At 40.8% G+C, this 12523-nt stretch overlaps 2 protein-coding genes across 7 annotated transcripts in view; both read right to left on the bottom strand.

Moving 5' to 3' along the window:
- The window catches only part of LOC124034300 (CAP-Gly domain-containing linker protein 1-like), a 49958-nt gene extending 47578 nt beyond the window's left edge, over positions 1-2380 (bottom strand). Inside the window, exon 1 of one of the 6 annotated variants that reach the window (XM_046347299.1) lies at positions 1959-2380. The gene's annotated coding sequence lies outside the window, so the exon portion shown is untranslated. The remainder of the gene's footprint in view (positions 1-1958) is intronic. The other 5 variants (XM_046347300.1, XM_046347302.1, XM_046347303.1 and 2 more) reach the window with 5 other exon arrangements.
- Positions 2381-2993: 613 nt separating this feature from the next.
- On the bottom strand, positions 2994-8435 carry LOC124034301 (zinc finger CCHC domain-containing protein 8-like). The gene is made up of 14 exons (XM_046347307.1): positions 8243-8435; positions 7472-7514; positions 7323-7397; positions 7111-7216; positions 6938-7012; positions 6717-6820; positions 6367-6432; positions 6230-6290; positions 5965-6098; positions 5673-5815; positions 5422-5537; positions 5227-5313; positions 5033-5138; positions 2994-4828 (listed from the first exon to the last, which is right to left on the bottom strand). Exons 1-14 carry the CDS (start codon positions 8406-8408, stop codon positions 3933-3935), a joined length of 2178 nt encoding a protein of 725 aa, XP_046203263.1. The 5' UTR covers positions 8409-8435; the 3' UTR covers positions 2994-3932.
- Positions 8436-12523: the final 4088 nt, after the last annotated feature.

Below are 12523 nucleotides of genomic sequence, written 5' to 3'. Positions count from 1 at the left end.
GCCATCGTATATTGGCCATGTGGCGGCAGGTGGCCTAGTGGTCAGAGCGTTGGGCCAGTAACCGGAAGGTTGCTGAATCGAAGCCTTGAGCTGACAAGGTAAAAATCTGTTGTTCTGCCCGAGCAAGGCAGTAACCCACTGTTAACCGGGCGCCGAAGACATGGATGTTGATTAAGGCAGCCCCCCGCACCTCTGATTCAGAGGGGTTGGGTTAAATGTGGAAGACTAATTTCAGTTGAATACATTCAGTTGGACAACTGACTCGGTATCCCCCCCTTTCCCTATATATATAGCAAACCCCTGAGGTGCCTTATTGCTAACCAAAGTAATTAGAACACTAAATATAAATGTTTTGTCAAACCTGTGGTATACGGTCTCATATATCAGCATTCAGAGCTTGAAACACAGTTACTAATATTGCTTAGATAAATACATAATAGTAGGTTATGGTTATTTCTTTATGCAGTGTGCACTGACCAAAACACAGGAATAATTATCACTGTGAATCAATTTAATGTTTATTTGTGTGTCAATTAATCCCATAAGTAAGGGATGGGTCGCCAACTGGCGATTTGACACAAAAATGTAAATGTCATTCATTCATAGAATAGATTATCTTGACCTGAGTTTAGGTACAAAGTATCAACAATAGTAATCACTAACATGGTATAATATTTTACTCCACTACATTCCTAAAGAAAATAATGTACTTTTTACTCTATACAAATCCACTGACATCCAAAAATACTCGTTACATTTTGATTGCTTAGCAGGCCAGGAGTGGTCCAATTCGTATCAAGAGAACATCCCTGGTCATCCCCACTGCCTCTCATGCTTAGTTTGTAAATTATGTCCGAGTGTTGGGTGTGACCCTGGCTATCCATAAATCCAAACAAAAAAAAATCATGTCATCAGGTTTGCTTAATGTAAGGAATTGAAAGGATTTATACTTTCATTTTCGATAGTTAAGTATATTTGAGCAATTTACTTTTGATACTTAAGTATATTCAAAACCAAATAATTTGACTTACTCAAGTAGTAATTTACTAGGTGACTTTCACTTGAGTAATTTTCTATTAAGGTATATTTACTTTTACTCAAGTATGACATTGGGTACTTTTTCCACTACCGAATAGCATTTCCTTGAAGTTCGCTTGCAAGGTATAAACAAGCAAGCTTGACAAGAGACAAATGGTTCGTTGAGTTTGAGTTGTTCTTCATGATTGTCCATTCGAAAGGTTCCCTGGGAGATTTCCCACGTGTCATAGTCCCACTGACGCATTGCCATTCCAGTGTATTGTTTTCGGTGGTCGATGAGGTGGCACATCTGGACATCGTTTGACAGTACCTTCGAAAAGTGCTATGATGCGAACTTCAAGAAAACTCGATTGGGCTAACAATCTAAATGTATTGTAATACTTGCTAGTAAATCGTCTCGCAAAAGAACTACACAAGCGAGTTAGCTAACATTAGTAGCTATACTCTGCCAGGCCTGTGCCTGCCAACTCAGCTTGCTAGATACGATACTAAGTTATCATTCCACTTGAGAAAAGTGATTCAACTAATGACACATTTTCCAGTCTCTACTCGCAGCAAGGCTATCGTGAAGTTTAGAGAAGAAAATTGACAAATACACGGCGTTCCGAAAAAGTTAGCTACCCAGTTGCTACGTTTTCATACTATTTTAGCTTTCCTAAGCCAAGCAAACATAGCACACTGACAATGGGTTGCCATTAACGTCACTAAGGAAACTAACGTTAACGTTAGCTAGTTATACTGACGGAATCACAGGTCCGAACGCCGAATCGTACTGCAATGTCACCACTGACGGACAACCGGTATTGAACTAGCGATTATGATCTCCGGTAAAAAAAAAAAACTTAAAAAATAAAATCACGTCTTCTGTTAACTAACATATAATCTCCAAATCAAAACATGCTGAAAATGTGGTTAGTTACCGGTTGTTAGCTAGCTAACCTTGAAGGCCCAGGTAGTAGTGGCTGGCTTGGTTTCTTCTACCTCCAGTAGGCTAAACGATGTAGCCGTGAGCTAAGATGGGGCTTAGCAACTCCCTTTTCCTCCGTGGGTTGTTGTGGGCTCATTGACCTGGCTGAGGTCCCGCCCGGTTAACCATGACGCTAACGTGAGATAGCGGATGCAAGTCTCTTCATCAATCCTTACCTGTGGCACTCTCGTATGAACCGTTTCTTTGACGAAAAGCTAAATAGAAACAATCCCACAGACACTGCTGAGTTGTCTCCCCAACCGAAGCCTTCTGTTTAGAGTCCGACCGAGGTGCTGATTGAGTGATGCAATGACGTAAAATGGTCTCGCCCCTTTAGACAGTAAAAAAAAAAAAAAGTATCTAATACCAGACCACAAATTGAACAATAAGTTACCAGAATTGTTTTCCGAACACGCAATAGGTTATAGGATCCATTTGCTATATACATATATTATTCTAAACTTGCATTATTATTGCTCGTCTGTCAAAACGAAAAATCATTTATACACTTTAATTAGGACCATTTGCTCGGATTAACATTTCTTGAGCATGCCATTTGTCAAATATTTTTCAAAGAAAATCCATATTGGTCAAACGGTTATCACCCAAATACAGTTGCTCGTTTCCCTGTACTGATTTCGAAACCCTGTCTGGAACTTGCTTCCTTTTACCGTTCAAATTCTGGTAAGAGTTGGGTCCTTTTCTAATAACGTACTTATCACATGGTTTGACTGGAGAGAACAGTTGTACAATTTCACCATCCAAACAAATACGGTACAGACCAATAATTGCTTCTATAAAGGCTATATTAGAGCAGGGCTGGCAGTCAAGAAATGTGACGCTTTAGACCAGTACATTACTAGATCTAATTTTGGCCATTCTCCACCAAGCACCATCAGGGCACGACCCTTAAAAACCAGCCCTCCAAATGGTTTATAATCTTGAACACTATTTAAAAACAGAAACATGAGAAATTCATACTGCAAGCAGCCTTCCCACATACTGTGTACGTTTAATTCAGATGTTCAATGGCAAAACTACAATGACAGTCTAATTTAGAATAACAAAAACAAACCATTGACCCCTAAGTAAAAAGTAGGCCGATCTCCTTTGGCACTCTTCTCCTCTAGACAAGTTGCTCTTAGTCAAATTTAATATGGTTACCTGAAAATGTCAAATTAGGTTTTGCTGCTCTCTAGTGCCATTATGTAGTAGCAATAACCAGATGCTGAACCAAGTCTATGAAGCTGACGAAAAGACGTAAAATGGTTGTTACTTTTTTAAATAAACGTGCGATATTAAGCAGAGCCATATTGTGGTAGTGATATTCTGAATTAAGACACAGACTTCCTGTGTCAAAATAAAATAATCCAGTTTTTAAAAAATCACCTCAACAATCCAATCAAGTTTCAAATTAACTTAAAAATCGAGATGAATATGTCCTTATTTGATAGGAGTAGCCAATGGGAGGCTACTTTAACCATGAGAAAAGGAGAGGCGCCTAGACTGCAATGAGTCATAGAAAAATTATCAATCGATGGTAAAAACAGAAGAGGAAAAAACATTTTATAAAATCTTATCTTTACACCTAAAAGAGCAATATGGATGTTGTCATTGCTACAAAAATGATTTTATGTGAATGGCAAAAAAGACATGCCAAAACTGGCTTATGAGGTTTCCTTAAAGAAAAACTATTCTATGAAAACCTTGTGTCTTCATAGACCACAGCTAACTAATACGCATAAAATACATTCCTTTTGGTACAAAAAAAAATAAACCATTAAAAATAAGTTTGAATGACAGGTCACCAAACTGTTCAGCTCCAACTTGTGGCACACTTAAAGAAAAGTGTATGAAAACCACAGATTTGTTAAAAAATAAGTGTTTATGCAAAAGAATCCCTGGATTTTAATTCAAGCCAGTCTTTTCACTTTTTTTTCGACATATTTCGAGGGGAACCTTTCAGCAAGTCTCGGATTCGAAGGTATGTCCCGGTGGCCTCAGCAACCTCTGTGAATTCTGGCGTGTCCTCAAAGGGAATAATGCCATGTGCGAACCTACTCCGGTGAGGCACGGCTGTTACCTTCCCCACAGAGTCAGTCAGATCTCCCTCGACATCATCCTGATCTGAGGGGTCTGGCTGACGGCTCTCTTGTTGGACTGGTGTTTGCAGCAAGCTGGGCCTCTGTGCAAGCACATTGCCTCTATCTGCAGCAGCTTCAGGACTCATAGGGCTCTCCTCTTGGACTGGTGTTTTCAACAAGCTGCTCTCATCTTCAACCACCTTGCCTTTATCTTCAACATCATCCTGACATTTGCTAGAGGATGGATCAACACTGATCTGCTCATCACTGTTGTGGCTGGAAACTTCCACAGATCCCTCCTTTTCTTCATCTTCAGCCTCACCTTCCTCCATTTCAGTTTCAGTGTCGACTTGGGCAGGTGTGGAGACGCTGGGCGAGCTGGGGAGGGGTGTTCCAACAGCTGGTGTCTCAGAGTCACTGTTGGTGGTGGTATCAGCATTTTCCAATGCAGCCATAATCAGCCTCTGCTGCTCCTCCAGCTCCTCCAGTGTCAGCTCTTCCTCCTCCCCACCTACAGACTCCTCACCCACTCCCACAGTGCGTCCCCGTAGAGCCGGTGAACCATTAGTGGGTGTGGGGGGAGGTGTTCCCTTAGGAAGAGGGGGTGGAGTGGGAGTGGCTGGTGGTGTACCATGAGGTAAGGGAGGTGGTGAACCAAAGGATGGCGAGTCAGGGGGCAGCGGGGGCTGGAACTGGAAGCCGTCTGAGCTCCGGTGGCGGCGGGGTGTAGTATCCTGGTCTGGAAACAGACACTGACAAGCGTTATGCACTGCTAGGAGCAGGGAGGCCATTGCACACATACAACATAAGTGACTTTTGTTTTCTGCAAACAGACAGACCGACCACCCAGTCATGACAGTGAAAAGCAGAATTATCTGCTGGTTGCAATAGAGTAATTGGTTTATACATTGTATTCAGACACCTGGAATAATAACACCGCTACCTGAGTCAACATCCATATCTGAACTCCTGGCATCAGATCTCCTTTTCTTCGTCTGCTGGGGAGTTGATTCGGATTCATGCAGTCTCTTATTGCAGTTGGCACCAGGCTATTGGCAAAATATATTAATTTATAGTGTGCACACATACAGTGGACAAACAATTTATTAAAATGTGGAATAGGAGAATTGTAGTTACCATTGGAAAATTGTTGGACAGATAGTCAGCAAAATTCTGCTTCATATGGTTATGCTGTATTGGAATAGAGCCATATAGCCTGTAGTCCTAAAAGTCAGGGGGGAAATGTTGGTTGTAAAGGTCTACAAGTGGTGGCAAAGACCGGCATGCTTGTACCCTAATGATGGCCAGCAAACTGATTTCAAGAAGACTTACATCCTTCACACTTGGTGGTGCAGATATATTGAAGCCTGGGAAATCTACTAGCTTGGAAACATCATAGGAAATACTTTGTCCATGGTCGACCTCTGTTAGTTCTCCATCTTTTGACACTATAAAGGGTGAACACAGTTTAAATACATAGCAGCCCAATATTAATTAAGAATCAGGAAAGATCAGTGATTCAACTAAAACTGCAAGGCAAGTGTTTAGTAAAGTGGTTGTGGTCTCTCCGGGTGAAATCTTACCCTTCCCATCATATAGCGTGAGACCTGAGTTCTCCATCTCTGCCTCCTTAAGCCAGCCAGGTGGGTAGCCTAACCGCCTCATGCGGTAGATGTGAGGGGGTAGAGTGTTCATTTCAACTCCCAGTGCAGACATCAGCTCCTCACTGATCAATGCCAGAAACACAAGCAAAGGGTAACAGATTTGTGATACCAAAAACCCTAGTTCTACAACTTCACTTAGACCTTGCAATAACTGAAAACAAATTAGTTTCTTCTTGTGTCAGTGCCTTCAGACATTTCAAATGTGCCTTGCCTCATGATTCCAGGTTTGTATCTGGCAAATCGCTCCTCCAGTTCCTCAGCATGGTAACGCTGATTGCTCAGGTGGCCCTGGTTACCCTGAGAAAACTCCTTCCGCTTCTCATTGATTCTGGCCATGTCCTTTGGCTAAGAGGAAACGAACAGAGCTGTTGATCACGTGTCAAACCTGGTTTTAAGCTCTTCTGTCTGCCCATGGTAAGTAAACAACTTTCATGTTATAAGATGCATATTAAAGTCAAATGATATTCAAGACTTACCTGAGGACAGTCTCGCAGTTGATGACCATCCAACCCACAGTTGAAACAACAAGGCTTAGGTCTGTAGTATAGGTACAAAAGCAACAATAAAATGTACAGATATATTCTGCATAAAAAAAACAAAATCTCTGCCATACCTTTTCTCTTTCATCTGTACTTCCTGTCCATCTAAGGCGATGACCTGGCTGAAGACCTGCTGATATCTTCGCAACAATTAAGGAACTCAATTAAATGATGCAACTGTAGTTTCAACGTGCGTAACAAAACACAGCACACTTTTCTACTCATATACCGACTACCACGTGCATTAATACACACAATGAAAGATAGAAAAGATAATGGTTCAAAAAGTTAGATTTCTTCTCAGTTGTTGTTATCCAACAATGAAAGCTGGATTCTACACTGAAATGTGTCGTTTTAGAAAAAATAAGTGACTGAAGGACACAGGGCTGTCCACAGAGAGCAGAGCAAGCAGTGTTGAGGATACTTTGGAACCTCCCATCCTTCTGTCTGCTGGGGGTTATCATTAAGCAGGGGCTGCCCAAGTTTGTCCACGCAGAAACTGGTGAAATACAGGACACTTCCCACCATCTGTGAAAAAGAGACACACAAATATATCCAGACAAACAAATGCAAATGGTACATTTCACAAGACATGCAGGGGACAGACACCTAGATTGTCATAAAAAATTGTAAAAATACACCCACACTGAAGGCCTCCTTAATCTTTTTGATGCCACAGGTCTTGGTCTTCTGATCTTCTTCCATAATGAAACTTGAAGACTGCATGTGGAAGGCAACAGATGTGAAATATTTTCCATGTAAAACATATTTTCTTCTTTGAAACTTGAGCAAGACCATCTCCAAATCCAAAAATGTACCTGAGGGTTGACATTGCTAGAGGGATTTCCTTTTTCAACTTCTCCATGCAGCTGATGTTTCTGAACAATACTACAGATGGAGTCTTCAATTTCTTGACGGCATTGCCTGGGAAAAGAAAATTAACAGTTCACATGTTAACGCCCATAGACATAGAAATAAAGTTACAAAATCATTGGAGAAATTGACTAAGAAACCAAAAAAGAAATCCTACTTTGAGATGCTATTATTTGCGAAAAGGATCTGTAGAAGAGGCCCATCAATCTTGATGTTTTCAACATTAATGCCACTGGAAGAAAAATATTTGAATGAGGACATTACACACAGGTTATGCCTGTAGTGAGTAGCGCATTAATAACTTACCTTGGCCTTGTCAAAACTTTCAATTTTCTCTTCAACTCTTGATGTGGACAATAGGTTAAAGAAAAATACTGAGGCATTTTTGATCAAAACATAGACATCAAGCCCCTTCAACCAACCAGCTAGTTTGTTTGGAAAGGATTATTCAGTTTTAACCACAAACTATTTATAATTGGATGAATGGAAAGTGAATCTACTTCTAGCATTGTACATAAACTATGCAGTGTTTATTCAAGAGAGTGACTAAATTTAACAGTTTTAGCCTGACGTTATCATTCCCCCCACCAGATTTGGGAGTTACTAGCCGATTAAACTCAACTCCACGATTAACGATGTGTTAGATGTCACATAAAATTAAGGTTTTGTTATGTGTAATTGCATATTATTCTTGCGGTCCTGAAATCTGTAGTTTTTGATACAACTAAGTTATGGGATGTCGGAGCTCCAGTCCACCCACAATAATTGCCGCTCAAATCCATCGTAAATCGTTGAGATTATTCGCCTAGGGAGTTAGCGTACTAGTCTTCTGTCTAGCTATTTGGCAAGTCGTAGTAAAACGTCGATTTTTTTGTTGTTGCATGGGTTCTAGCTAGTATGTTTTTTTAGCTGCAATTACAAAATAGTTTGCAAGCTAGTGAGATGAAATGCTGTCAAGAGGCACGTCCAACCAGTGACTGGTTGAGCGGTGAAATAAAGATGTCTCGTTGGCTAGCTAAAGTTAGGCCACAGACATGGTGGCTAGCTAGCACCCGCTAGCTTCTCACACAAGGATATTCTCTTCTATTAGACTCCGGATTGTCTCCTCACACTCCTCCAATCTTTCACTGAGCTCAGAGCCTTCCTCTCCACCCTCCTCAGTGAACCGAATGTGAGTAGCAACAGGCATACTCTCTTCCAATTGTTCAAAGAGCTCACAGTCACCAAAATCAAACTCCGCCATCTTCACTCTGTTGTTGCTGGCCAGAGTTCAGAGGTCAACACTTAATCACGCAAGAGCGTTGATTGGTTGTTTTATGCCACATGTTCAAGGGCCACTATAAAAACAGATATTTGGATATAGTGACCACGTTTACATGCTCACAGTTTTAGGGATAGTAGCTCATATCCCGCTTAAAGTTTTATTCGGGATAAACTGTTTACATGCACCTGTGTTAACCTACTTACAAGTATCCTTGTACCCATGAATAAACAGAATATTCCTAATTTAAATTCATATGGGTTAAATGGAAAAATAACTGAAATATGGACACTGACTGTAGGCCTATACATTTTCACATGTAGCGTAATATATTAACTGCAGTAAAATGATACAATAAATGTTAATTTTGTCTAGGGAACATGAGTGGAGAAATATGATATCTTTCTTTCGGCATCTCTTGAGAAAATGTGAACGCTGTCTGTCATATCGTTGACACTTGTTATGCAAGCAGACAGTATTTCAACCACATACAATATGCACCCAAGACCAGCTGAAGTCATCAGAAACGTGTTTCATTGTTTTCTCAGCTTTTCATTTCCTTAAAACTGGTCAAACTGATTACATTTTGCACAATACCAATATTTCCAGTGTTTTGGGGTTTTCTCCCCCGTCCCTAAAGGAAACAGACAACTTTACAGGTGTTAACTGAACTGAGCTAAAATATAAAGAAATGTAAAGTTTTGGTCCCATGTTTCATCAGCTGAAATAAAAGATCCCAGACCTTTTCCATATCCACAAAATTCTTCTTTTTTTTTCAAATTGTGCACAAATTTGTTCACATCCCTGTTAGTGAGCATTTCTCCTTTGCCAAGATAATCCATCCACCTGAAAGGTGTGGCATATCCAGAAGCTGATTAAACAGCATGATCATTACACAGGTGCACCTGAGGACAATAAAAGGCCACTCTAAAATGTGCAATTTTGTCACACAACACAATGCCACTGATGCCTCAAGTTTTGAGGGAGCGTGCAATTGACATGCTGACTGCAGGAATGTCCACCAGAGCTGTTGCCAGATAATTGAATGTTCATTTCTCTACGATTAGCCACCACCAAAGTTGTTTAGAGAATCTGGGAGTAAATCCAACAGGCCACACAACCGCAGACCACGTGTAACCACGGCAGCCCAGGACCTCCACATTAGGCTTCTTCACCTGTGGGATAATGTGAGACCAGCCACCCTGAGAGTTGGTGAAACTGTGGGTTTGCACAACTGAAGAACTTCTGAACAAACTGTCAGAAACCGTCTCAGGGAAGCTCATCAGCGTGCTTGTCGTCCTCACCAGGGTCTTGACCTGACTGCAGTTCAGCGTCATAACCGACTTCATTGGGCAGGTGCTCACCTTCAATGGTCACTGGCACGCTGGAGAAGAGTGTGCTCTTCACAGATGAATCCGAGTTCAACTGTTCCAGGCAGATGTCATGGGCAATCATAAGCTACGGACAGCGAACACAATTTCATTGTATCGATGGCAATTTGAATGCACAGAAGTACCGTGACTTGAATGCACAGAAGTACCGTGACGAGATCCTGAGGCCCATTGTCGTGTCCTTCATCCGCCGCCATCACCTCATGTTTCAGCATGATAAAGCATGGCCCCATGTCGCAAGAATCTTTACACAATTAATGGAAGCTGAAAATGTCCCAGTTCTTCCATGGCCTGCATACTCACCAGATATGTCACCCCTTGCACATGTTTGGGATGCTCTGGATGGACGTGTACGACAGCATGTTCCAGTTCCAGACAATATCCAGCAACTTCACACAGCCATTGAAGAGGAGTGGGAGAACATTCCACAGGCCAGCATCAACAGTCTGATGAACTCTATGCGAAGGAGATGTGTCGCGCTGCATGTGGCAAATGGTGGTCACACCAGATACTGACTGCTTTTCTTATTCGCGCCCCTACCGTTTTTATAGGCATCTGTGACCAACAGGTGCCTATCTGTATTCCCAGTCATGTGAAATCCATAGATTAGGGCCTATTGAATTTATTTCAATTGAAAAATCTTTGACATTGTTGCATTTTGCGTTTATATTTTTGTTCAGTGTAGATTACTAATGCATTCATTCTATCATGTAAAACATTATTCTGGTGAGCACTACTTTATAGTCTTCTGGGGCAACAAGTTATGACAGAAGATAAGCTGCATGTATCTAACTATAGTTGACAAACAAATGGCCTACCAAATGTCAGAAACTATAATATGGCCTACGAAATGTTGGAAATGATAAGGGAGGGATCGCAATTTACTGGGGGGATGGGTGTTTTTTTATTGGGCACAGGGGAGGGTAGCATGTTGTTTTTCTACTGGTTTACATTCACTATTTGCAGGTTTTACTATATCATTTCTTCCTTCCTAGACACATTTCCTCATCTACTTGCATGTGGTTCCCTTATATCAAGGTGTTTTGGTACTTCCCTTATGCACTACGCTTTTCCATGTGCTAACTTTTATCACTTATAGTTTACCAGTCTAACAGTCTATCCGGCACTCCATCCACCATTCATAGTGACAATTGTGGTAGGTGGATCGTTTGTCCTGATCTGCACAATGCAATGAATAATTGCATTTTATTGTTTTCAAGCGAGTACAAAATTATACTCTAGGCTACATTGAAAATGTCTTTTGAATAAGACAAAAATGTGGCCACATATGCTCCCAGCAGACCCAGTTATTCAGGAAAGCAGGCCCAGTTATAAGGGAATTCTTAACACACACTCTGCCTCCTTTTCAATCTGAGCAGCTATTCTTTGCGCATTTGGAACCCAACACTTCAATATAGGCTAAACATTTATAATTTAACTTTTAAAATGTATTACCTTTTATATGTGTCATAAACACATCCAGCCACCATGTTTTCATCTGATTAGGGTACTTAAAAAGTATCCTGTAGGCCTGAACACATTCATCCAAAATGTAAATTTCACCATTCTCAAAATTACTTGGCATTAACCAGGTTTCCATCCAACCTTTTTATGAGAGTAAAGTAGCCTACACGTCGGATAAAAAATAATAATGACATCAAGTCAATTTGATGGAAACGCAATTCTGATGCACCAGGGTTCCCTTTAGACAGTAGGTCTAATTGCCAGCTCTAATAGCCAGCTGTTAAAATTGTAGCTGGCCATATTGTCCATGATTGGCTTTGATGCAGCCACATGTAGGATACTGTGCCACTTCCTATTCAGATAGGATGTTATTTTTAAACATACATTTATTTATATGATTTTATCATTATTGTATAGCATTGTCAGCCTATTTATTAATCAAAACCAGTTCAATAAATAGGCCTATGCAAACTTGTTTTATTTCATTCTGTTGAGACATTTTCATTGGCTAAATTACATTTGATCTGTCCTTTTAATTGTGTGCTCTCTTTGGCCAAATGAAGTTCCAACTGTAGATCCAATGCTGTGTTTGCCACAATATAATAGCCTGCTCATATTTTCCACCTTTCATTTAACTAGTTAAGCACAAATTCTTATTTACAATGACAGCCTAGCCCGGCCAAACCCTAACCTGGACATTGCTGGGCTAATTGTGCGCCACCCTATGGAACTCCCAATCATGGCCGGTAGTATTACAGCCTGGAATCGAACCAGGGTCTGTAGCGACACCTCTAGCACTGAGATGCAGTGCCTTAGACCACTGAACCACTCGGGAGACCCATAAAAACAGTTTAAAAACATTTGTTAAGGTGTGGCTATTATTAAGCTTTAGCAACCGCAGGCCTATGACATGAAGACAGTTCACACTGGCGCTCCAACTGACTCCGACAGCTGAACTTATCTTTATACAAAATATTCTGATTAAAACATCACCTTCTGTAAGTCTATATCTGTATAGCAGACACACGAGCCACCTCACATAGAGAGAGAGATAGCGATATGCTGGTGACATGCTACGACACCGACATGCATTTCTTTATCTCTCTGGGGCTTGGCCTAAGCTTCTCTTCCTTTATATACAGTAGGCCATATATTTTATTATTTGAATATCATACAGTGGACACAATGCCCTGATGCATTTAGTGATCAAATATCCGACAATGAAATATATATATACAGTGC

This window comes from Oncorhynchus gorbuscha, linkage group LG04 (genome assembly GCF_021184085.1).
Source record: "Oncorhynchus gorbuscha isolate QuinsamMale2020 ecotype Even-year linkage group LG04, OgorEven_v1.0, whole genome shotgun sequence".
NCBI lineage: Eukaryota > Metazoa > Chordata > Actinopteri > Salmoniformes > Salmonidae > Oncorhynchus > Oncorhynchus gorbuscha.
The sequence above is the reverse complement of the archived record's forward strand: the minus strand, read 5'-3'. Positions and strand labels throughout refer to the sequence as shown.

Excerpts from the sequence above, each read along its gene's own strand:
- LOC124034301 (XM_046347307.1), bottom strand. The coding sequence starts at position 8,408 with ATGGCGGAGTTTGATTTTGGTGACTGTGAGCTCTTTGAACAATTGGAA. Across the intron at positions 7,398-7,471 it reads AAAGTTTTGACAAGGCCAAG|TGGCATTAATGTTGAAAACA; the intron begins GTAAGTTATTAA and ends TTTTTCTTCCAG. Across the intron at positions 5,816-5,964 it reads TACAAACCTGGAATCATGAG|TGAGGAGCTGATGTCTGCAC; the intron begins GCAAGGCACATT and ends GGCATTGATCAG.